General features: G+C 43.8%; 2 protein-coding genes across 9 annotated transcripts in view; both read right to left on the reverse strand.

Moving 5' to 3' along the window:
* The window catches only part of SCGN (secretagogin, EF-hand calcium binding protein), a 75,852-nt gene extending 72,235 nt beyond the window's left edge, over window positions 1-3,617 (reverse strand). For 2 of the 4 annotated variants that reach the window (XM_053965943.1, XM_053965935.1), the window contains exons 1-2: window positions 3,174-3,617; window positions 2,540-2,610 (exon numbers count right to left, since the gene is read on the reverse strand). In XM_053965943.1, coding sequence (XP_053821918.1) covers window positions 2,540-2,610; window positions 3,174-3,246 — 144 coding nt within the window. In that variant the 5' untranslated portion in view covers window positions 3,247-3,617. The remainder of the gene's footprint in view (window positions 1-2,539; window positions 2,611-3,173) is intronic. The other 2 variants (XM_053965918.1, XM_053965927.1) reach the window with 2 other exon arrangements.
* Window positions 3,618-13,030: 9,413 nt separating this feature from the next.
* CARMIL1 (capping protein regulator and myosin 1 linker 1) overlaps window positions 13,031-25,991 on the reverse strand; it is a 187,131-nt gene continuing 174,170 nt past the window's right edge. For 2 of the 5 annotated variants that reach the window (XM_053947591.1, XM_053947583.1), the window contains 5 exons: window positions 24,269-24,347; window positions 21,231-21,464; window positions 18,494-18,628; window positions 16,755-16,901; window positions 13,031-14,083 (listed from right to left, as the gene is read on the reverse strand). In XM_053947591.1, coding sequence (XP_053803566.1) covers window positions 13,947-14,083; window positions 16,755-16,901; window positions 18,494-18,628; window positions 21,231-21,464; window positions 24,269-24,347 — 732 coding nt within the window. In that variant the 3' untranslated portion in view covers window positions 13,031-13,946. Of the gene's footprint in view, window positions 14,084-16,058; window positions 16,264-16,754; window positions 16,902-18,493; window positions 18,629-21,230; window positions 21,465-24,268; window positions 24,348-25,991 lie in introns of those variants that run through there. The other 3 variants (XM_053947615.1, XM_053947607.1, XM_053947599.1) reach the window with 2 other exon arrangements.

The raw sequence follows: 25,991 nt of genomic DNA on the forward strand, positions 1-25,991 counted from the left end.
AGCAGAGACAACTTCTAGTGCTGATAACATTATTTATCACTTGTGTAGCACTTCAGACGTAGTCACTAATTAATCCTTGTGACACATCTGTAAGTTGTGCCAGTGTATTGCTGTCTCTCCCTTTTACTGTGCTAGGAAACTAAGACATTTAGAACCCAAAGGAGTAAAGGTCAAGATGAATGGTACAGCAGAGAGATGTTCAGTCCCAGTTCACTGCTTTTATCACAGAGGACACTTTCTGTAGGAAGGTAAAACCAATGCAGAGGGGACCCTTTACCCCTCCTGCCATAATCACAGACCTGTACAATATAACTCATGTGAAAAAGAGAAAAATGGCTCAATGTCGTTAGACAAACTCATTGTACAAAGGCAGTTACAACCTTTGTTTTTAACTTGGTGCTCCAAGTGACCCCCATAGCCAGGGGAGTGGGCAGAGGACTGCTCTTAGCCCCCCAGGACAAAGCTCCCCTTGGGTTTTCTGCCACAAAGACAGCCTGCTCTGTCTGCAGCCTGCCATGTAATTTTATCATTAATATTACCAGAGTGGAAATACTGCCAAAAATAGGCAAGAAGACTAGAGGGGAAAAAAAACAAAAGCACTTGAGAGCCTGACTGAGCACTCTGAAAGTTAGTGAGCATGGTCTGTCAGAATTAGCCTATTTCTTCTACTTAATAGGAGGAGAGGGAGTTGGTTCTTTCTCCATTAAATTTGTGTTAAACTATCTCTTTGGATGGCAAAACTTAGAGAGCAGAAGCAAAGGAGATGCAAACTGGATCAGGGTGCTGAGTTAAGCTAGAGTCATCCAAGCAGGGACTTCTAACAAGCAATAAAACTATTATTGATTTCTTAAAGCAGGAAGTTCATTGCTAGAACACCCTCATTTTGCAAGTTCTGTGTGCTGATAAATGACACAATGTAATGGAGTTCACACTGGTATCAGCAAGACCACAAAAACTGCTGTAACACACCAGGTTTGCTACTCAGCTGGTATGACGCTGTCCCTGGACCTCATGTGAGGGATGCACAAGGGCAGCTATGGGCTAGAGTGGGGCTTGGAGTTTCTCTTGACTCAGATCCTTAGGAAGCTGCTTTCAGCATGAGATCTCTGATTATCCCTGGATTTTATCACCATCAGCTCACTCCAGAGAGCCCCACTTGGAGGTTCCACTGCAGTACTGAGTTCCGCAGCCTCATTTTAAGCCTCGCCTTCAACATCTCACGTTTGCTGTCACTGAGTTTGTTTGAGCATGCTTTTTGTTGCTGTTTCAATACCCTAAGACTAGCAGCTCCCAATTTCATCTTTTGTTCCTGGGTAAACAATCACAAACTTTCTGATTTCTCTTTAAATCAGCTTTTCTGTCTCCCTAGATATTCTTATTGCTGAATCTTTTTTGATTCATTTGAAGCCTTTTTACATGCCTGTCTCTTCATCTAACCATCCATGCTCTGAAAGACATTTCTGCAGAAACTGCCAATATTTCAATCCAAATTTACTCACAAATTAAATAAAAATATGCTTGAAAAAAATTACTCACAGCTTCTATTTCTTTTAATTGCAGCCCTAAAGATCCAAGAGTACTAATTGGCTTGTAAGTACAATTCTGATTTTACACTTGATACTCATGAATTTTTGCCTTTTATCAGCTATCTTTTCTGTCTTTGCTAATTAATTTTTGCTTAAAGGAATTGTTTCATCTCTGGTTTTTGGCACATCCTCTCCTTCCATTTGGAAGATGTTTCCTCCTTTCCCTATCTGGGCAGACTCTGTGTAGTGAAAATATTATTATACCCTTCATAAACTTCTGAGTGCTGGCTTGAGTGGCAGGATTTCTCCTTCACTGATGGTGACACTCATAGGCAAGTTGTGACCTGGAGCCAAGGAAAGCATCCCCTGTAACTTGTAGTGCAACTTCTATAGATGCAGATAATGAGAGAGGGGAAATGCTGCCAAAACCAGGAAAGAAAACCAGGGGAGAAGCCCAGAAACACTGTAGAGCCAGGTCTGGATCTTAGAAGCAAGAGAATTGACGCTCATTTGGCTTTTAGCCATTTGCAGCAATATAGACATAAGCCTTATTCCTAAGCACCATTTAAAATTAATGACAGTATATTTGTTAAAAATTGACCTGGGAAAGAAACCTATCATATTAACAAAACTAATCAGCACAGGCTTGAACAAATAAACCATGAACATTGCCCTCCTGCTCAGCTAGCCAGGCTATGCCTGTGCTTTTTCATTTAGTTTCTACTCAACAGCACTAAATGACTTTCTCTCCACTCTGCCAACCTGCCCCTTCAGCTGGTGCCAACTGCGATCTCCCCCTGACCAGCAGCTGTTGGGCTGGAAACAACTGATCAAGCTGCTCAGCTGACTGCACTTGTGGTACATGCTTAAATGCCACCCTGTTTCCAAGAGAAAAGCTCTTTACCTCAGGACTGCTAAGGAAGTCGGCAATCAGGGAACAACAAACACAAACCATCTCTCAGCATAACTTTTTTGCTTGGACCTGATGGGCAACAACATGGCACAGTACTTACTTCTGGTCCCAGTTTCTCCAGGAGATAATGAAAAAAATCGTCAAGCTCCTTCCCTTCTATGTAACCATTGTCTAAATAAAGAGCAAATATATTAAGGGTCAGGCGTACGTCCCGAGTTCCAGGAACCGTGTCATGGGCTGCATGCAGGTAGCTCAAGGCTTCAGGGTCAGGATCTCTGCCAGGGGCCCTGCCTGCCCACTCAGGGGAGCCCCATGTCCTATTCAATTTCATCTCTTCACTCTGTGTGAGGGCTGGGCACAGTTGCAGTGCTCCCTTTGGAGTTTTTCTTACAGAAAACTTTTCAGAAACAATAAAGTCCCAAACTGGGACCAAAAAAGAGAGCAGCAGATGAAACGGGGAAGTGATGAAAAGGCAAAACTTTTGGGGTGGAAAGGGGGATTTACAGCTATGATATTCATGGTGAGGAGGAAGAGGTGGGCTCGAAAACACCTGCAGGACGTCGTGGATGTAAGGTTGGATATATCGGCCCCGTGTGTAGCATCCCAGGCACCCACTCCGCACCCACCCCAGCGGTGCCGCTCCCCCCCTCACGGACAGACCCCTGCACGGCACCCAGCGGGCCCAGGACCCACGCACCCCTCAGCCGGCTCCCCCCACGCGTGTCCCCACTTGCCGTCGGCGTCGAAGCGCCGCCATGCCCCGAGGAAGGCGGCGGCGTCCAGGCGCCCGTCGGCGCCGCTCTCCATGGTGCTGGTGCTGCTGCCGGCCCTCACCCTCACTCGGCGGCGCAGCCTCTGCCCCGGCCCCGCCGCCGGGCCCGGCTTTCAGGGCGGCGGCCCCGCCCCGGGGGCGGCCCCACGGGGGTTCGCGTGGGGAAGTCTCCCCCTTCCCGGGGCTCATCCCGCCGGCGTCCCGCCCGCCCGGATCCCTCTCGGCTGTGCTCGGGCGCGGGTTGTGGCAGGACGGAGCTCGGCCGTCGAGGTGGGCTCCAGCGGCCCGACCCCGCAGCCTCCGCTTCGGAAGAGCCGTGAGGCGCTTGCAAACGACCTTTAAAGTTTCAAACCCCCGCCGAAGGCAGAAGTAGTGGAGGGAAATGTGAGGCTTCAGAGAAGTAGTGGAGTTTGAGGGGAGAAAAAGGAGTTTTCTGAAGCTGGTAACTCTCCTCGGTTTACGGAAGCAAAGCAGCAGCAGGCAGAGTTCTCTCACCTTTGCATTCCTCACAGCCATCGGGAGGGTACCCCTCACCAGAATGAGAAGCCAGAGGACAAAGAGAGACAGAAGCCTGCATCGTCTTCCTCCTATAATACTAATCAAATGGAGAAACCGTGGGGTTTAAGGTCTCTGTGCTGTAGGGCATTATAGTCATGATGGCCCAGCTTGGGAGTAGATTTAATTTGAATGTCACCTGTGCTTTCACCTGCAATGATTTTAGGCACCTGGGACTGAGCTGGTCTCCTAGAATCATTATTATCTCCTTTGAGACCCTTACAGTTTTTTCTAGGTTGCCTTTGATTCAATATATACATATTTCAATTTCATTCACATAATGATTACTTTAGAGATGCACTCAGAAGCAGCAGAAAAGGCTTTTAAAAAGTATTTAGTGTTTGCCCTGACAAGGTTCCTATTTCATCTGAGGAGGGGAAAAAAATCCTGAAGAACTGAGGAAATTCTTCCAGGGAGATCACACAGCAGTGTCCAGCTTTTCCAGCATGCCAAGAAAAAGGAAATGCTGTAAAGCTGATGTGTTTAAACAGCAGCATGGGAGCATCTCAGTACAGGGATTCCCTGGACAGCAGCCTGGGATCACCTTTGGACCTCAGAAAAATTATCATCAAGATCTTAATGCAACAGCAAGGCCACAAGCACTCCCTCACCGTGCTCAGGTGCAGAACCCCAGCATGGGAGAGGAACTCATTAGGTAATGACATGGAAAAGTCTAAATTTTTAGGGGACACCTGCCTATTCCCTTGCAGACAAGACTAGAGTCACTCCACAGGTTTCTCTGTCATCTGTCCTTGCTTCATTGCCAAAAGTCAGGCCTCGCCTTAGGTTGAAGGCTCCCTCATGGAACCCCTCCTTCAGTCTCTTCTTCCCAGTGTTTCCCACCATGGCTCCCTGGCAGTGGTGGCCGCATGTGCCCCATGGGAGCTGCCTGATCTCCTGTGAGGGATGAAGTCACCTAGCACTGCTCCATGGCATGAAGGTCACTTTTTGGGGCAATCTCTCTTCCCAGCACCCAAAGCCCATCTACCCCAGACAGGGAGCATACTGATCCAGGTTTTTAGGAAAGAGATGTTCATCAGTTTCTAACATGGTTTGCAACCTGGCTTTGGAAACCATCACCATGGCTGATAACCAACAAGGTCCCCTGGTATTATGATCATGACAACTGGTTTATTACTAAAAAATATGTTTAACAAAACTAGCTTAAGAGGGAAAACTACCCATGTTTTGATATATTTTGCAAGTGAAAGCACCCTGCCATTTGGCAGGGATGGAAACAGCAAGATTTTATGGGATTGGATGCAAAGCTTAGGACATTGAGAGAGCTTGTCATAGCTCATTCTCCCTCATGCTCTTACAGGCGGAAGAGCAGGCAAGAAGTGACACCTTGTTTAAACTACCTGTATTTATCCAGCATCTCACACAACTTCAGTGAAACCAGGTCCAGTTTGGAGAGGAAAAAAAAAGACCTTCAAGCTTAAAGGACTTTTACAAGAGCTCTTTGTTACCTGTGCATGAGGATGTGGATGGTATGTGTCCATCCATCTGAGCATCCTTGTCATCCCAGGCACTCTCAGTGCTGGCAGAGAGGGATTTTGATTTCACATAGCACCATACCTGCAAAGGGGGAAAAAGGGGCAGAGATGATGGATTCCTCTTCTGTTTGCACCAGCTATGCCTTTGCTCTCCTGACAAAACCATCTACTGAAATAACCTATAGATACAGGGGCCACCCCATAGATACACAGCTTAGCTGCTCTGCCCCACCTCAAGTATTGCACACAATGGATTTAGGGTTCTTAGGGGTGGAATTGCAAAATTTAACTCAAAGTGACTGGGACCCGGTAAATCCCAGCCTGCAGAGAGGATGGCCATCCTGCTGCATGCCTAAAATGCGTTCAGCTTCTCCAATTGCTTTAGGTGACTCAGTAAAGCCTGAATGAGAAGAAAAACAAAGTAAACAAAAAACAGCTCAGAACATTTTTACTCATCCAGTTGGACTTTCTGTAGAACACTGTAAATTTGAGGAGCATATTGAACTGTGGACCTATTGGCATTAGTATTAAAACAACACACTGAGGATAGCTGCTGTGTGTGCAGCTCATGTACCAAACTCAGCAACCACTCTGCCTTGGTTTATTTCCTCAGAGGAATAAATAAGAGTTAGAGGTAGGCAGTATTTTAAAAAGTAATGAACACTTTTGATTAAGGACTTTGGCTTCAGGTTTGCACTGTGCAGTAAAGCTCAAGACTGAAGAGCTCAAACCTGTGTTTTGGAAAGCCTTAAAAAAATGAATGTGCTTCAGTAGGTCCCTTGAGGCTGGAAGCATTTGCACAACCATTGCCTGGTCCTGCTGTGGGTCAAGGAACCCTCCAGCTGAGGACACCAGCAATGATGCTTTATTTAACTGATATTGATAATAAATTAATAAATGGCAACTATTGGCAAGTAAAGAGCAAAATAAGGAGCTCATGGCCAAAGCCCCAGCTTTGCAGAAAGGCTAAATCAAACTGTAAATGGGAAAACGTGGATAAAAGTGCAGATTGCTGATCTGGAAACAAAAATGAGGGGCAGCTGACAAATGCCTCATTATTTGGGCCAGACACAATGAATTAATGTGAAATGAAACATCTGGGTTCCCTTGAACAGACTAGAGAACAAAAAAACCAAACCAAATATTTGGATTTGTGGTGGGACTTTGCTCCTCGCCTTTACAGAGAGAAAATTCCAAATACATGCAGGCACAGTTAAATGGAAATAATTTTCCTCATCAAATGGCTTCAGCTTCCCTCAGCTTTGCACTGACTGGAGACACTGAGGAAGCCAACAGCAGCCATCAGCATTTCATCCTTCACTGGGCAGGTGTTTCACAGGTGGTTTGGGTCCTGCATGGGTCCTGCAGAAAGCTGCAGCCCAGATCCTTGGTGTGCCCCATTTTCCCCAGACCCTGATTTGTATCAGGGCAGTGGGAGGTGGGTGTGCTGGCTGAGCTGCTGTGCACAGCTCGGGCTGTCAAGGGTGGGGATGATGCTCAGCAAGGGGTCTGTGAGCATCTCAGCAAAGGAAAATGCTGCAGAAGCAATGAGAGGCAAACTGAAAGGAAATAGAAATGGAAATAATACAATCAGTGAAGCCCCCTACCTTTCATACAATTTCTTGGAAATCAAGTCAAAGATGAAGCTGTCTGCTGCAAAAAAGAAACAGACTTCTTTCCAACCCACCCTCAGATGGGTACAAGCTGCTTATTAGCAGTAGACCCCCCCACCTTCCAACAAGGATGTCTTTCTCTTGCCCCTACTTCCATCCTGCTCCCTCCCTCTGCCCAGCAAATCCCACATTCCTGTGCTGGGCTAGATCCTGGATCCATCTCTCTGGCTCACATGGTGCAGAGTGTGTGGGTTCAGGGTGAAAAGAAGGGCAGTGACAGTTCAGGTCAGGTACTGATGGATGTGGTGTGACACAAAGACTTCCATCCCACAGACATTTCCATCCACAGATTCCCATCAAATCTAAGTGTCTCCAGCCTTCCCAGCCAACCCTCCAAATTGAGGCTTCAGTCCTCTGTTGTTTTCTTCATTTTGGACCAGCAATGGGATCCCTTGAGTGTTATAAGGAAGCAGACAACCTCTTCCCACAAGGATTCCACAGAAATGAGGGGCCAGGACATCAGAAGGGAGTTGTGGCAGGATGGAGATTTCCCAAAAGAAAAGCTGATATTTCCCCCAACTACATGTTGCTCATTACTACCCAGGGACTGCAGTCTCAGTTACAGTTCATGACTTTCATTATTTTAGTCTTTGGCTAGAATTTAATGTTGTCCAAATAAAGCCTAGGCTGTACAGCCTCCACAGCACTCTCCTCTACATCTGTCAGGTATTATTCACCTAAGCAAACGGGAAGGGACGGAGGCATTCCTGGAACGATGCTAAACAGAGATTACAGAGTTAACTTGACTCCTTCATTCAGTGAAACTAAATTGGATTTGCCAAGCTAGCAGCCCCTCTCCTGCCTTTCCTGGCTGGTATCAATCTAATTAAATACTCTTTCTCCCATGCAGCTTTTTTATTCTCAGGTCAGCTTACTGGAAAAGCAGGAAAAATAGGCCCTGAAGGATTGGATTTGGGGTCAGCTGGGAGAACTCATCATAAACTGCCAAAGCAGCATCAGCACAGAGGCATCAGAGCAAAAACCACAACTCACGGCTGGAGGGACAATGGCATCATATCTGCTTTTCCATGCAGGCTTCCCAAACACGGGCACTTGGAACCTGCATGTAATAAATCCCCAGGACAGCTGATGTAGGGATGTCAAAGGCAGAGCAGCTTTCTAATTAGGAAGAGACTCTATCTGCAGGAACCTCTTCAGTTTGCTGTGGCATACAGTATAAGAAATTAAGTCCTGTAATAACAGATCCCTCATAATGACACCATTTTCTGTGCAGAGACTCACAGATTATTTTCCCTCTACTCAAAAATACAGCTCTTCATCTGTATTTTCATTCTTCAGCTTCTTGTTGCTGATGAGCATCGTTGCTCTCACAGCACTTCCTCTTTGATACTTGGCATGGAGGGAATTTTTACCCCAGGACACTCGCAGCCCCTGCCCCTGCAGGATGTCCCTGATGCAGCAGGAGCAAGCACAGGTGAGAGGGCCCAGGGAGGGGGTGAGCTGGCGTTCTGGTTCTGGTTCCTGCCCAAGCAAGTGCCTCATCCTGTGGACCACCTTGTCCCTAGCTGCTGATTGAGAACTGGCAGCTTTGGCCTGGACTCAGAGGAAAAAAGAGCTTTATCAGGAGCTCAGCCATTGCCCTGCATCAGCCTTTCTCCATCAGCTGGGATTTCTCTCCTCACCACATGTGACCCTGGGACCTCTAGGGCATCTCACAATCCCAAGGGGCACTTGAATGCAGCCCCCCCACTAGGATGCTTTCTAGCGACTTGCCATCAGCCAACAAGTCACTATTGGATTTGTTTCCCTTGCCCTGCAGATCACCCTGAAGCCTCACTTCTGCATTTCTTCACCCATTCAGATGCCTGTTCCCCAGGTCTCTGAATACACAAACTCTGTGCCGCTTTGGAAGACTGCCCTCCAGAGCTAGAGAAATCTCAGAAGGGAAAAAAACACTTCCACATGCAATGATAAGAGCAGCATTTTAAGATGCCAGTCACTGGCAATGCCTGCTGAAACAAGGTACCATCATGTCCTGAGGAACTCCAGGAGCTCTGTCTGTTTGGTGAAGCTGATTGCTCTCAACCAAAAATGGGCACACCCCTCTCTGTCCCCTGGGGAAGACACCCCAGCTGCTGTGAAGTCCTGCCCTGCCTGTGGTCAGGAGGCTTTGGAAATGCTGGACAGTAGTGGAGGACAGCTCAGGTGGCTCCAAAGGCACTTGCTGTGATGCTAGCGAGAGTCCCCTGTTGGAAGGAGGCATGAGTAGGAAAACTGTGAAGGTGCCTGGCAGATCTTCCTATGACCCCTTATTTCTGGGATGGGGAGCTCATACATTAGAAGGAAAGATTGGTACCTTGTGTTTATGTTGCAGTTTTCATCCTCCTCATTTTCTTAGCATGGGGAAAAGACTGCTCTGCTTCCCAGGCCTGATCAACAGAAGACAGTCATTAAATAATAATTCGTTACTCAATCTGCGCTGTTTGTTACTCCTCTGGCTCATGGCTCCAGGAGAAGTAAAGCACAGTGTTTCTACCTGAAACCTTCCCCAAGCTACAGCACAAGCAGAGGATAATCTCCAGCGGTGGGATTCAGGCACAACCCAGCCAGTATTAGCATCCCTGGGCATGGGGAAAGCAGCACAGCTCTCATGAGTTTCAAACCGGAGCAGAGCCTTCTGCTAGTTTCCCAAAAATTATTCTCAATACCTTATTTTGTTTGCAATAGGAGAGAGAAATCATCTCCACATTAATCAATTAATAAGCAGTGTTGGCAAGAAGTTGTGCTGGTGGGAGCTCGCAGCTAAGTGTGGTGGCTTGCACAGATTTGTGACTAATGGGCCACATTAATTCCCAATTTGTCTCAGCCTGGATGTCTGGCTCTAGCAGAGGGGGAAGATTTAGGATGATTACAATTCCCATCTTAGGAAGCAGCTATTTACTGTTGTTACTGCTCATCAGGGAATACTTTAAAAACCTCAAAATGTATCAGTCAAATTTTAACCTCCTTTAGCAGGGAGTGGGAAGTAGGTCCTGCAGCTGTGGTACAGAGCTGTCTGAGTTCACACTGGCATGCAGCCACAGTCCTTCTTCAGTGCCTCTCAGAGGGGGCGTGCATCAGGGGTGAAATTCCTTGTCAGCAAAACCTGAAAACCAGATTTAAGAGCAGAAAAGAACAGAGCAGCTCCCTCCAGGAGAGCTTTTTGCCCCCTTTTCCTAAAGGTGGATCAGTTAGGTGCAGTTTTGAACTGAGTTGTTCATGGTAAGACCCTGCCCTCTTCCAGGGCAGCATTTCTAACTGGGTGACCAGGGCTGCTGGTCTTTCCCTCTTGTTTGCTCATACAGAAGGTACACATGCTTATGTGCATGGGAGGAAGCAGAGGGCCTTGCTGTCACCCCTAAATACGGTGAGGGCAACTGCTCTCTTGTCTGACAGCAGTCATGGCCCAGGGACCAAGCCATGGTGTCACACATAACCCCAGCTGGAGCCTCTGAGCCCTTTCTGTGCGACCAGACTGCGCAGCACAGCGCTGTGGAGATGCCCTCAGCTGCAAGGGTGTCGTGGGGACAGGACATTTTCATGCTCATTATCCCAATCGTGGTTTTTGTTCCCTGTCCTCAGTTTGTTTTGTCTTCCTTCCCCCCCCCCCCCCCCGGCTGGCTGCTGGCTTGCCGCTTAGCTTGCTTGCTGCTTTGCTTGCTGCTGGCTGCATGCTTTGCTGGCTCTGCTTTCCTCTCTTTTTTTCTCTGCTTTTCGCTGGCTTGCTTTTTGGCCATTTTTTTTTTTTTTCCTTTTTCCCGGTTTCCGTTGTTCCCTTCCCCCCCCCCCCCCCCCGAAGACATCGGACCTACTCCGGGCAGGAGCTCCCCCGGGGTCTGCAAAAGAAGCTGCGTACCCTCTGCGGCGAAGAGAGATACAGCTCAACCCCCTTGGACTGGTGAAAACATCTGTGGTCGTCTTGGGCTATTTCTCTTGTGCTGGGGAGTGTTTTTTTGTTGTGCCTTAATAAACAAGTTTTTTCCACTTTCCCCTCTGAAGGAATTCCTCCCGAACCCGGTGGTGGGGGGAGGTTGCGGAGGGTTTGGTTTCCTATAGGGGGCTCCTTTGGAGGTGTTTCCCCCTAATTTGTCCAAAACCAGGACAAAGGGGAATGAATGCCAGCAGCATGCCTGGGAGGCAGGCCACCTCCTCCCATACCAAACTCTGCTCCCACCGCTGCCAGCACAGCACCAGTGTGTGACAGGAAGGAACACAGAGCATTGGTGATACTCAAAGATATTATGGATGCCCTGGGAGAACAAGTTAGCAACCCTCTCTTCAGTGGTACCTCTACCTGATCTCTGTTCAGTCTCCCAGGAACTCCAGGAATCCTCACCACTGACAGCCCACCAAAGCAGCTGCATGTGGCTTCTAGGCTCTGTCCCTCACCCTCCCAGAGAAGCACATGGGCCAGGATAGGCACAGATCACAGAAGGCCACCCCCAGAGCAGCTCAGGCAGCAGGGAGGAAACGAGAAGTGAGGGTTCTGCCAGCTGCACACCTGCTTGGAGGGCCCGCAGCTCATGGAAAGGCAGCACCTTCCCTGCTCTGCAAGGATCCCCCCAAACCTCCCAGCTTGGCACCAGGGGACAAGTGGTTGTTCCTTTCCTGAAACACACTGGCACTTGCCCATGGCCTCTATGAGCTCAAGATACTGAAAATAAAAGTCATTATTTCTTAAATGCAGAAGAGGTACAAGAGGGGTGCTCTGGATGCAACATGAATTCTTTTCAGTCAGGCTGATAGTGCTGGACATGCCAGGCAGAAAGAAAGTAAAGTAAGAAAATCATCACTCCTCCCCACCCCCAAAGCCACACACACAAAAAGCCAAACCCCAGGTCTTCAAGAGCTCTCACTAGGACTCCTTTAAAGTTGTTCCTCTACCACTAAGCCTGCCCACAACACACTGATGGCTGGAATAAAGACGAATGGCTTTCCATAACTAATATGGAAAAACACTGATGTCTAATGAAATCCTTATACTCCAGCAAACAAATGTTACAGCACTAAAGCTTTTCTTCTTAACAGCACAAGTACATGCTTTGTCTACAGCATTTGAGACATCCCTTTCTTTGGCTTACTGATGTCAGGGTTGTGAGCACACACTACTGCTGTGGTTTCTCACAGCAGGACCAGAACAGTATCTCAGATGACTGATGAGAAGAACATCAAGAACAAGTAAGGAATCCTCAGCAACTAACATCTCTGGAAGTAATAGACTATTTTTAATTTTTGTCTTAATACCACAGTCCTTGGTGTAATTTTCTTCAATTCACAAAACCAGTAATTAGAGCAACCCTTCTTGCATGCTTACGCTTCTCAGACAGTTGTCTTTTCTATGACCTATAGGAATAAAAATTGTGTTTTATTTATTAATAAATTAATTTTCATTTATAATACAGGTATTTCAAGTTTTCTTTTGCCATTTGTCTTTTGTTCTTACTGATGGCAAATAAATCAAAACTATATATGTGAATATATGAAGATTCTTTCTTAATAATTTTAGATAAATGCATAATTTCAAGTCAGGGCAAACCTCAGGAAGGAACCCCCAGCCTTCAGGACCTCTTTCCCACCACCTTGTAGCCTACTTTTGAGATGTAAACATCTACCAAGTGCTTCTAATATATTTTGTTTTTACTTAGCAGCCCTTTATAGAGCAATAGGAGAAGTGGCAATAGCAGACATGTGCACAGGGATCAGAGAGAAGGTCATCAGACATGCAGGTATCTGAGCACTTTTGTCCAGTCAAGAAGCCACAAAAGGGCTAGAGAAATTTCTCTTAGGAGAGAGTTACCAAACAAATTTTATTCTGTCCAATTGGACCAAAATTGAGAATTTAGATAGCAGGTGTTTCTGGCTCACACAAAGGCTACTTTGCTGAAGATTCAAAGGGAGGAGAATAGTAAAGAGATCTTCCCTCAGCAGTTTTATGATGTGTATGTGTCTCTTTCAGCTGGAACAGACACTTTACTTGAAGCAGAAAAATTATACAGGTTTTATCTTAACACACTTTGCCTATGTGACCCAATGCCAGCATTCAAAGACCAGAGACCATCAGACCACAAACAGTGCTGTAAAAACAAAGACTAGTATTTCAGTTGTAAAATCATTTTTTTATTGTTACAAATATACATATGAATAAAATCCCTTCAACCTGTAATGTAAGTGGGTAGCCGTGAAATTTGCATCCCCTCCCTCAAAAGCTGAAATGTTTTTACAGATGTTGAACTATGTTTCTCATAGAATTACACATTGAAAGGAAGCTAATATGCAGACAGAACCAAGGAAGGCCTCCAGAAAACACCAATATTAATAAAATTTCAATTGCCCTCATTCCAATCAACTATATACATTAATATACGAATGTGGAAGCATACCATGGTTATACATATCCAAATCCTTCTCTGTTGTGCTTTCTGACGGTACACAAATGTAAGCATTGGAGCTTTATGTACAGTAGGAGAACAGGAAGAAAGAAGGTCCCTATGGGAGAATGTAAAAACCATACCCAAGCATTTAATATATATAATCTATACAAATTATTTTATTAGTGTGCTCTTTTAATATAATTACAATGTGCAATTGCATACCGCAAGAATATATTTATAGGTAAGTCACGTGCAGATATGACACATTTACATTCAGCAGTACAACACATTACCTGCTGTACAGTGTATTAGTGTAAGACAGTGTCCAGTTAATTTGCTTTGCTTTCTAAATGCCCTAATGCAGGGCACTCTTTGTAGCTGCTTCAGAGAAATTCAAGTAGAATACATGAAAGAATAGCTGGCTTTAGGCAAAGGCATGGAAAGGAATGCCTTGCACTGTACAGACCAGAAATTAAGGGCTGAATCAATGCCAGGTGTACTGTAAATCATGATTGGAAGATCAGTTTTTCTGCATGGAAATGTACCTGTGGTGAAAGAGCAGCTGACTAAAAGGACTGTTGATTGCTGAACCCCGATTGTTATAAAAAGCTCTTGCGCTACAAAGCACTTGTACTGATTGCTAAATAAAAATAAAATCTTTATCTGCTTCTTCGCCAGAGTCACTGGACTTGCTTCCCTGATGGCCGTCTTTACTTAAGGACCTCTGCTTCAGTTCCTGGAACTCATGAGACTGCTGCCCAGGACTTCTTTTTGCAGCTGCATAAAACAGAAACAGGACTTACTAATGATTGCAGAAGAGAAAGGAAGAAGAAAAAATAACAATAAAAAGGTCATTAATGCACATGGGAGCTGCTCCTGATACCACTGAATTAATTTGCACTAGTAGGAGTAGCATAGATCCATTAATTTTTCACACCAGAAAAAGGTGAGAAGAGAGAGTTTGAGCAAGCTTTATTCCACTGTTGGTTGGCAAGCAGGCGAACTTGAAACATGACACCTAGTATTTCACTGTGACATGGATAAACATTACAGTTAGAAATGATCTGGAGATTTTATTTTCATCTACACCACTTCCAAACCAGGACAGCATTCTTTTTTCCAGCTGGGATGAATCTCAGAGAGTGCATTCTTGACTGCTTAGGCTGATGTGCCTGCTGGGCACCCCTCAGACCAGTGATGCACATCTCAGGCAGGCCTGTCTCCCTTGCAGGACACATCTGTGTTCTCCTTTTTGTCTCAGCAGCTTTGAACAGGACAGACATTCACCTCAGCATCCAAGTTATCCAAACTGCTTCTCCCTGCCCCACTACACTGCCAAGTCCCAATGTCCTCTCTGTCCCTTGATTAGAAGGACACCCATGGCTCTGCACATTGCTGTGCTTGGCAATGGGGAAAGCAGGAAGCCATATTCACTTCCCATGATCTAAATGCAAACAGTACACATTTTGTTCACCCAGCACTCTGAAATCTCCATAAAGCCAGGGCTTTCTCCAAACCTATAAGTTTGAAAATAAATTGGAAAAGAAGGTTGTAAAACCTTGTAGAGATTCCTGATCTAATCAGTGGCCTACAACTGCTACGGTAACAAGCTGGTTATATACATCAACCATGGTGACCTTACCCAAGGACTGATAGCCTTACAAATCTCAGACTTGCACTTGAAGTAAAACTTCAAACACACAGTGGCCCTTAAATGTGACCTTGCTGCAAGTCACCTCACTTCACTCCCACAAAATTAAATGTTGTCACTACAAGACCTTCTTTGCTCCAGCATTTTGGGTAGGCTTTGGTTCACACTGATCCTTGTTCCTGACCACTTTTGTGAATACGTCTCTTGACAAGGCACCAGGAGCTGCTGTGGCCATGCAGCACCACCTCTCCTTCCCCATGTACCACTCACCTGTAGCCTTACCACTGCAAGGGACAGCCTGCCCTGTCCTCAGCATGCAGCTCCAGCCACAGCAGCTGTTTTCTCATTTGTGCTGACTGAAATATGTGAGGAAATAAGGGCCAGCAGTTACACACTCACTGCATTCTTATCCTAGCATTACAAGCTGGGAAACAGGAAGGGATTTTGAGAAAGGTTTTTAAAGCCATTTCATAGAACTGGAGAGGATTATCCTGTAAAAAATATTCAGGCATTTCTACCTTCCAAAATACCACTGCTTTTCAAAGAAATAGGTGCCTGGAAATTTTTTTAGTCGTCCTTGATACCAGTACCTCCTAATAATTACCTGGCCTTTGTCTGGCCTTCACTGACTCTTCAAACAAAACCCAAACCACATCCTACAGCAACCATTTTAGTTTATGGCCTGATAAATATAGGCAAGTAGTTTGCCTCATAAATGACTGAAAGATGTATCAGGCATTTAAGTTCCCATAGTGCAATCAGGCTTCTGCCAGAAGAGCTTACCCTTGCCTCGATGTTGAACCGTAGAACCATTGCAGGTGACCTGCAACAGTCTATGGCAGGATCTCAGCTTGCAAAACTTACTTTGTCAGAGAGGTATCTCAGAATGAACTAAAATATAATAATTTGATTATGGTAGGGAGGGGAGATTCTCAGTTTGGATGGACCAAGTTTGATTCTACAATACAAGAAGGACAAATTTTGGGCTAAGGAAGGGTTATGTGATGTCTTATAAACAGAAAAACTGTGGGTAAGTGAAATTGCATAAGATGTTCAAATACACAACTAAAATACTTTAGAAAGAAAAGTAATTTTGAACAACTGTTTAAACCAACCATTTAATAGGTAAAGAAACATTATAAACATGTACCATTTGAGAACAGGAGCTTTTATATTTTAAAAGCACATAAAGGAAATTAACATTTTTATAGCCTACTGAATAAGCTCACTGTGAGTTGAAGTTGCTCCTTTGACTAACAGTGTTGGGCTTGGGTTCTTTAGGTGGTATTTTTCTTTGCTTTTGCCACTGAAAATCAAAGTAACAATAAATAATCCGATTTACCCAGTTCTCAAATGGTTTTGTGAGTGATGCACTGAAACTGGCACTAACAATATTAGAGCTGAAATGTTTTTTGAAACACTAAAGTGCATGATCTTAGAAATGACAGGTGTGCAAGCACAGCAAGCAGCAGCCAGCCTACCTGCAGCATGCCAGTGTTGCTGCACTGAGCAGTCACAGATTGCAGTGAGTGCTCTTCTGCAGAGGGGCTGCATGTGCTAGATGGTCACTGGAGTTGACTCAAAGGAAAAATGCACGAAACGTGTTTTATCTGTGAATTTTTTCATGCCATGTAAATTTCATGAGAGCAGAAATATGTTTGGAACCCCATGAGATTTTTACCTTTCTCATATTGACAAACCCATACTCTTCTGTGGCTTCTTTGTTATTACCATTTCTTAACAATTGTTAGTGCCAGTTATCAAGCTCCACCTTGATGAAAAATGAAAACTTCTAACCAGAAGTTGGCTGTGCCATCCTCTGCCCAAGCACATTAGCTTCCTCTTCTGCACTGGTAGAATACTGCCCCGGAGTGGTTTTCACGCTGCCAGATGGCTTGGCACAGTCAAGAGCTGCGTCTCTTTTTTGACAATCTCCTGTTTGTTCTAGCAAGGAAAAGGATTCGTTTATACTCCTAAGCTGTTCTGTAGGCCCACATACAGAAGGTAATATGAAAATTTTCACTTATCCAACCCATTTAATCAATTATTCAGAGAGCAGTAATCAGTATGCCAGTTGCTTGTTTAAATGTAGTCCAGATATCTTGAGGGTAACTGTAGCCCGATCTCACAGCCGTGCAGTGCAAAGAGGTATATTTTCAGATTGTCCCATGAAGTACAGTTAAAATCATCAACATAAAGAAATTTTACAATCAAGTATCATCTAATTTGTAGCTTTATTTCACAGGAGATATAATTTTGTTACTAACTTGGACAGATTTGCAGTGATTTACCAGTTGCAGAAATAAATTTAACATGCTAGCCTGAAGAGAGGTAGAAAGCAAGGACAGAGGAATGGCTAAATGAGGAAGTAGGACAGTAATGAATAAAAAAGAAAACATGAAAAGGAATAAAAATAAAATAAACAGAATTTACTCTTTCCCAAACAATTTTATGCAAAGTCAAGCTGCTCCTTAAGGACCTGGCAAGTCTAAACTATTATCGATTAAATATGTACAGTGCCACGTAGGGCCGAACAGAAAATTCTGTGTTTGACTGGAGAGGTTTAAGGGAGCAAGGAGTAAGAAAGCACAGTGCCTGACTTCTGTTGCTTTAGGCAATCTGGATCATGTGAATGATGACAGTGGGCTCTGTAGGCAGCACAACTTCTCAGTCTTCACAACCCAGCATTACGTAGCTGCCTCAACTTGTTTTTTCCCATTTTATACTGTGAAAATCTGCTGTCACAGTGTGAAAGGGCACCCCTTTGTTTCACAGCTTAAATGATGAGAATCACCCTAGATGTCTTTCTTGAGGAGAGACCAAGGTAGGAAGACATCTCATCCCCAGATTTCAAACATCATCACTTGTGCCAGCTAACACCATGACAAGCAACATTCCTGTGACTACTTCTCCACATACCCTGTGCTATCAGAGAAAGCTTGAACTCTTCTAAGAATCAAATCCGGGCAGACAATGCATCAGCAAAAGTAGAAATCCAGTGCACACATGAAAATCAGCAAAGAGAAGAGAGCAGCCTACTGTTGTGTATAAAAGGTAACAGGTACCAAGCCTTGCCCTGGCACACAGAGACTCATTGCCTGAGGATGGGGAGGTGACCTCAGTCACATGCAGAGATCCCACAGAAAGGAAAACAAAGAGAGCAGTGGGCTGGCTACAAGGATCAAAGTTATGGCTGCTCCCCTGGAAACGTGCTGAACCACAGAGCTGCATTTCACATTATTGTGTGACCAATATCAACCAGCATCTTAGTTCAGACCAAACCAACCATAAATGTACACAACACATGAATCCCTTAAGTGTTCAGTTACATTATTAATACCCAGGGATTAATTGTTTATTTGATTTGATCAAAGGAAGATGGGTGGACGAGATGCTGAATAGGTGACCAGATAAATTTTCCTTGCTTTTTGCACCTTCAAATGCGTAACCCTCTTCCTTTCCAAGTCAAAACAGATCAGGAGACATTGACACATGAAATTTCACTAGAAGACACCAGGTTACACAAATACTCCTACCTTCTTGAGAAAATGATCTGACTGAGGAGCTGCTCTGACCATCCTTTTCTTTATCAGAAGGAGCTTTCTTCAGCACTGGTGGGAGCAGGGCAACTTTTGGGGAACTGGGGCCGGAAGGAGACTCTGGAGCATCCTCTGTGGAGTACCACAAACAAAAAGGTGAGAAGGAAAAATTATACCTACACTAAAGCTCACAGAAACAGTTGCTTATGATGGACCAGACCTCAACACAATACGCAAACAAGAAGCAGCCAGAACCTGTGTCAGAAAACGAAGGATTCAGGAATTTACATTGTATGTAAACAAATTGTATGGACATGAGTCCAGGTGAAAGACTTTTAGCAGTCAAAGAGAAGATCTCAATTTCAGCATTTTTCATGTGTGCTGCTATTGTAGTGCAAATAGAAATCTGATGTGATTTACCTGCATGACGTAAGTAGCAATTTGTAAAGAACAGCTGAAAAAAAAATTGGATGGATTTCTGGAAATATTTGTTCTAGTTATATTTTCATTGTCCTGAAACATAATAGAAGTCCTGTTTCACAATTAGAAGGTCTAAAAGTGAACCAGGGAAACAAATTACATTACAAAACAAAGCATTACGAAACTCTGTACTTCCACAAATAACTTCCTAGCACATAACACAAGGGCATCCATAAAGAGTTGCTAAAAAAAAAAAATACTTCCATCTTCTGGACTGTGAGAAAATCTGAAACTTAAACTCAAATCCATAGTTTAAAACCATCTGGATATCTTGTTTCTCTAAAAGGCTAGATATGGATTATGTAAGGCAAGTTGACTACCTTACAGTCCTTAAAGGAAGACCTTTTTAGTCTTACACTACACAGGCCTCATTTGGATAGTAGGGAAGTACAGCCACAGTGGATTACTTAAACTGCTTTTATGTTTCCTTTTCAAGAAGTAAACAATGGCATGTGTACATAACAGAGGTACTAGGAAGATAGGTTAGCATTGACAGAAGAAAAAAAGGAAGTCAGAGTATCATCTGTATTGCATATTTTAAAAAGAATTAATTCAGTGGCATACTATAAATCAATCAAAATTTATCTCTGCTAAGGAGACACCACAAAGAGTCAACTGTTTCACTTTCAGAGCAGGAAAGTAATGAGCTTCCCAAATACAATTTGGGATGAACAGATACAACAATTCTTGGACCTTCTCCATGCATTTGATATGCCTGTGAGGCCACTTGCTTGGGAAAGCGCAATATCAACAAAAGGAGGAGCACAGTGATTGGCAAACACAGCTAGATATAGACTTTCAGTCTTTGACAATTTGTGGACATCCAAGCTGTGTTCATTTGCACCCAAATTACTTAGCAAAAAATTTGCCACTATTTCTGTGGCCATGCTGCTGGAAACAACAGCAAGAGCAAGAACACAGAAAGGATGATTGCTTGGTTTTCTTCATCACGTTGCCTGAGCATCCTTAGGCAGTGGGCTACTACAAGTACTAGGACGGAAGTTAGACTGCAACAGAGCTGTGCTGCTTTTACTATTGACCAAAGAGCTGGCTTATTATGGGTAAGTATTAATTACTCCCTCGTGTTAAATCCACAGTATGCTCTCTCTGCAGGAAATAGGAGCTGTCAGAAGCAGACAGCTCAGGTCTTCCTGACTGCCCATTTTACAGATTAAACACCACTAAATAATCCATGCCTTCCCTGTTGCAGTCATCTTCATGAGCATCTTACCCAACATCCCTCACTTCGATGACTGTTTCTAAAATGGTCAATAAAATACATGTAAATCCACCTAAAATCTGAAGGTGATTTTAAATGTGAACAACATTCTGCCCACTGGAGTGCAGAGACTAAGGAAAGCTCAGGTTTCACATTAAGGGCAGGGAGGAGGCCGTAACATCCCTTTGACTCCTCATCCTTATAAGAAATTACATCATTCTAAGGTCAGCAGTGATTATGGGAAAAGTCAAGAGGGCTTCAAGCTCTTACAGATGGCCATGCTCATATTTTTCACTCCCTGGCAGTTAATGAGCTATATTTGCTGTAGATATTTGGGAAGTCTCTAACTGGCTTTTAATTCTAAATTGCAGTGGCTGTACTTTGGGAAGAAGAGGTTGTGACACTGGCCTATTAAACAGCAGACAGACAAAAGCATGGGAGATCTGCTGAAACACTTTCCACTACCTTAAGATAATACCTGGGCAGGAGGCAGTCTTGCAGGGTTATAAAAGCAGAGTTACAATTATTTTCAGTCAAAAGCAATAAGGAAATAAACAAAGGCTAAACAAGGAAAAAGCAAGAGACAGTGGGTTTGTGCAAGTTATTAAGAAACAGGCACTTGCTTGAGGGGCTAAGAGAAACCTGCCATGAAACCCCAAGGACTTCAGTATATAGAGCCAGGTTTTTAGAGAAAACACACTTATTTTTGTCAGTGCTACTACAGTAGGGCTTTAATGCTGAAGTAGCTTTCCGTGCTCACCTCTTCTGTGAAAGCAAACTAACTCAAAACAGCTCTGCCACTACTGCGTCTCACATTTTACTCTTGAGGATCACAGATTAAACTATTTCAATACTTTTATCTGAATTAGGGCAAAAGGAGGTGGAAAAGAAGTTGTGAGTCAAGAGAAAGGCAATGAAGAACCTGTCCCTCTCCAGTTAACTTCTCTTCAGGATGTGGCAAAGGGTGTCTCCACCATAGCCCACACAAACAGCACCCCGAGCTGGGGATAACAGCTGCCCAGAAGAGCTTCTCACCAGTACGAGAGGCAGAGCGTGGTTTCTGTGGCACTGTGGGTCGTCCTGCCAGGCTGGGCTTTGTTGACTGCAGTGGGGGCTTTGGACTAGTTGGTGTATTGGAAGAACTTCTTGCCTTTGCACCAGCTTCTGCCTTTGGTTCAGCTTTTGAATTTTTTTCTGATGATGCTGAGATGGAGTCGCCTTTATTCGATGCAAACCGACTCTCTGAAAGGGTCTGCTGTTGTTTAGGCACTGAAATAAATAGACACATAAAATAAAGTGTGCTGCAGCACAGAAGGCTCCATGCACAGCTACAGTGGTGTGGAAAATACCACCACAAGCTAGCACATGCACTGCTATGTGTAAGAGGATCCCCAATGTCTTATTCAAAATCACTGCAAGCAAAGCATCTAAACCTGCTAGTTTTGACATGTGCTAAGATTTGTGATTGAATTGCCCAGAACAGCAATAACATGTTGCCCTTTTTAATATATTTGGGATGATGACTAGCTGGACTTTATTCCTCCTTCTTATTTCTAGGAGCAGATGGCACAGCCTACCTGCTGAGAAAACAGTGATGGATTAGTGGAAAAAGCCGCTCTTGTCTGTTTTGTGTCTCTACAGACGAAAGGTTGGGTTTCCAAGATCAACAGAGAAATCCTGGCCCAGAAAATAAACCCCAAGTGTGTGACCAGCAGGCTACATCTTTTTATTTGTTGCTTTTAGCAAGCTCTAGAAGAGATTTTGAAACTCAGCCCAGATCAAAGTATTCTTTATATAGTATTTTGATTTGTCTAATAACACTGTACATGGCTTACAGTTTCCACACATTAGTAAGTTTACCAACATGTTGTTTATCCCAAACAAAGACCAGAGTATTTAGAGATCAATTTACACTGACTTATAAGCAGTAAGTCAGTCCCATCTAGCTGTGCAAGCTGGTAGAAAGCCTGCAGGACTCCAGGCTGCTAACAAAAAAAAAGCCTGCTCTACTTTCCTACTCTGCAGCTTTCAGGAGGTAGAAGGCTTATATCTAGCAGTTTCAATTATAATCTTGGAACTTGTTTCTCAGCCTGCAACTTTCAACAGTTTTCACATCTTTAATCTCAGAAGAGAATTTCAGATTAACTGAAATACAGACTGATAGCCTTGGCACTTGGCAAAACCAAGTGTGTGCTCTCAGATGCTGACTTGACCTACCTACCTGCTATTCCCATTCAGAAAGCCTACTGAACATGGAAGTGCTGAGCACAGACATTTTAATGGCAGTGGCAGGAAAGGAGGGAGAGTGTTTATACAGTTTGTTGCAAGCCAATCTCCAGTATGTTTTTCCAGCATATGTAGCTGTTTTCCAGCCCAGCTGGAGTTAAACTCTGGCAAAGCAGACAGCTGTATGGTGCATAGAAATGAGCATGAGTGCATGACAGGGAGAGTTTGTATCTGCACACATGAAATACTTTCTTGCTGCAAGTGAAACGGCAGGACACCACCTGCACCTGTGTGTGTGTGCATACAAAAGAAGCAGGCTACTTCCAGACACAAAGCAAGGAATAAAAGCCTCAAAACTTATTCTCCTTCGGAACCACTAGCTTAGTTCTCCTGTAACAATATTCAACAATTTTTCCATTACCTTTCTTTCTTTTCTTCCTGACCTCAGGCCTTCTAACATTATTAGAACATAGTAATTTAAAATAAATTAGCCCAAGCCAAAGACTAACTGTAGCTGCAACAATGAAAAGAAGCCTTGGGGAGCTCTCAAGCAAGAGTGGTAAGGAAACAATTGACAGCTGGAGGCCAAAAGGAAGAGGCAAGCACAGTGCAGTGTGGTGGGGGTGAAATGTGTCATATACAGAGACAATGACCAGAGACAAGTTGAGGTCAGACACCCCTAGCTACTCCAATGCCCAAACTGCAGACTATCCTTGCTCCTCTGACTTCAGTATGATGTCTTCAGGGGACACATACAGTTCACGAGGTCCTCCTCAAAAGACAAGCAGGCTTTAAAAGCACTGATTTATAGATTATGGCATGCTTTGAATACGCTTTTTTAAAAAAGCTTTAAAAATAAATAAAACTTCAAAACTGATATTTGAAGTGCTCAATCAAGATAGCCATATTTAGATTTTGATTTCAGCCTGTTTTTCCAGCCTTTTTTCTATATGTTTCAGTAATCCTGTGTGCCAGGCTTGCAGAATACCACTGCTGCTGAGAAATCAGACCTGGATTTCCTAGTTCAGACCACTCTTTTCATATAGTAAATACAAACCACGAGAGCTGAATCTCTTTTGAAACCTTCACTGGCCAGTCCCCAAAGTATACATGGAAACCAGTCTGTCAGCCTTGTCCTCAGGTGGCTGCAGTGTGGCACTGCCATGTCAGGGCCCAGGACTGTGGCTTGACAAGGGCATGGAAAGATGAGGTGCAGAGGGAATTGGTGCTGTAAGCACTGCAAGGCTGAACATAATTTTGTACACAATGGAGAGCTGCTTTGTGCACATGAGCAGTGTCCAGGGACCTCCACAGCTTTGCAGACAGCCCTGGCTTCGATCAGACTGGTTAAATCCTGGGAAGAGCCAGCTGCCATTGACTATGAGTCAGGACTGCTGACAGACCAACAGCACTACAGTCAGCTGAAAGTCAGCACGACTCAAGTTACTATGAGCAAACCTAAAGCTTGAAAACTGGTCATATTTCCATCCTCAGATATATTGAGCACTTCCACTTTTTTCTGCACAGACATTTCTGCTGGCTCTTGGGTTGAGCTTCAGCCTTGCTGATCCCATTAAAAGCCTTCTTCCAAAGGCGACCCAAGTACTTTCTCTCCTGTGCAACAAGAGTATAAAAGTGAGCCATAAACTCAGCCCTAGAGCTGACTTCATAAGAAGTGCCATCCATAGCACAAAAAGTGAGCTTGTTTCTAATGCTCTTCAAATAGTGTAAACTCCTACTTTGCTTAACCAATTGCAGACATTCAATCTGAAGAGGGAAGTGAGATTCTGGACATCGGGTATTTTGCGTTTTCCAGGAAGTTTATACCAAAAAAACCTATACTGTACCTGTACCACTTCCATCCAGTCGTTCTGAGCTCATTGTTGTGTCAAAAGAGTCTCTGGGAGTTGTGTCATTCCCAAGTTTCTGAAAGAGTGAGAAAAACTCTCAGATTAGTAATACATCTGCAATTAATACAATTCGGTGGTCCTGTTAAGAAAAACCTTCTAATTTGGAAGCCACGAGGCAGAGAAATCAGTGATAGCAAGAAATGGTGCATTCTCTCTCTTTGTTTCAGATCCTGGAGAGCTAAGTGAGAAGGAAACTACCCTGATTTGTACCTAACACTGCCACATGCCTATCAGAGCTGCAGTGACACGCTGCCTCCTATGTGAGAGGTCTCCTAACACAGCTCTGTATCTAAAAGCTTCTTGTTTGAAATGAAAACCTTTTTCTGAAGATCTAGATTTTGAATATGACTGCTGAATTGATCTTATGCTCTTCTAAACAGAAAAATAACTTCTTATTTTAGATAAAACTGCAACTACAGAAGTAAGCAATGCTCACATATTTACAGGATTCCCCTAAAAACCAACAGACCTTATTTACTGAGAAGTTTTCAAAGCTACTCATTAACAGCACTGCTGGGTGCTCAGTCCCCTCAAAAGAAAGGGAACTTCTGGTTTATGTGCTGATATTTTGCCTGTCTTCTATTGTCAATATTAGTTTTTTTTAATAGTTTTTTTTATTGTCAATAATAGGTTTTTGTCATGTCATAGTTAAGTAAGGTTGACATCTGTGTATTCACCAGGAGAAGTTTAGATATGCAGCACCTGTAAAAGAACCAGCCTCCTTTTACTGCTTTGTCTGCTACCAAAGCTTAGACAAAACGACAAATGAGAGGATTCAAAAAAAGCACATAGAAGTAGGTGCAGGATATACTAAGAGAGAAAGCCTTATAAAGATAAGACTAGGGATAAAAGTGAGGGGTTTTTTAAACTATAAAAGTAGGGATAGACTTCTGCAGCCAGGCAGCTTCAAACTTGATCTTTATTTGCTATTTCAAGACAGTTAGTGTGGCAAATACTTAAAGCAAATGATTTGTTCTGGTGAGTACTGCATTTGGTTGTATGCCCACGCATAAATAACACTGATATGTTCACTGCTACTGCTCCAACACCGACTGTCCCTCCCATAGCATCCAGAAATCTCCACCATGTGCCACACAGTGTACAAACATGATCACTGCCCTTTGGGGGTTATGATCTGAAAGACTGCTAAGTATAGCATGTAGTTAAGAATAGGACAACAGGAAACGTAGGAAGGAAGATAATGGCTACAAGTAGCAGGAGTACATATTTACTATAGAAAAATTGATGTATTTAGAGTGAAAGCAGTATTTCAAATACAAGCATCAAGAAATGATCTCTAAATATCCATGCTGGCCATGCGCCTTTCCTGTGCATTTCAAGAGAAGATGATTTTGGGGAGTGATGCAGAAGACAGTGTAGTTGGCCATACAGATTTTCTGATACCACCACTTTGCTCATATAATTTCACAGCTCCTAAAAGAAAGCCACTCTTCAATACAACAAAGAGAATGGAGATGCTGAGTGTTTGCCATTCCTGTATAAGACCTGGCAGGGTGATGCTATCTCCCAACCTCTCCTCTAAGAACAGGTGAACACTTAAAATGGCACACTGCATTAAGGAGGTTGCTATTAGAATAATCATTAAGCTTCCTGTGCTGTAAAACTACCCTGATACAATGAAGTCTTCTGGACATATGAA

Source organism: Vidua chalybeata, chromosome 1 (genome assembly GCF_026979565.1).
Source record: "Vidua chalybeata isolate OUT-0048 chromosome 1, bVidCha1 merged haplotype, whole genome shotgun sequence".
Lineage (NCBI taxonomy): Eukaryota > Metazoa > Chordata > Aves > Passeriformes > Viduidae > Vidua > Vidua chalybeata.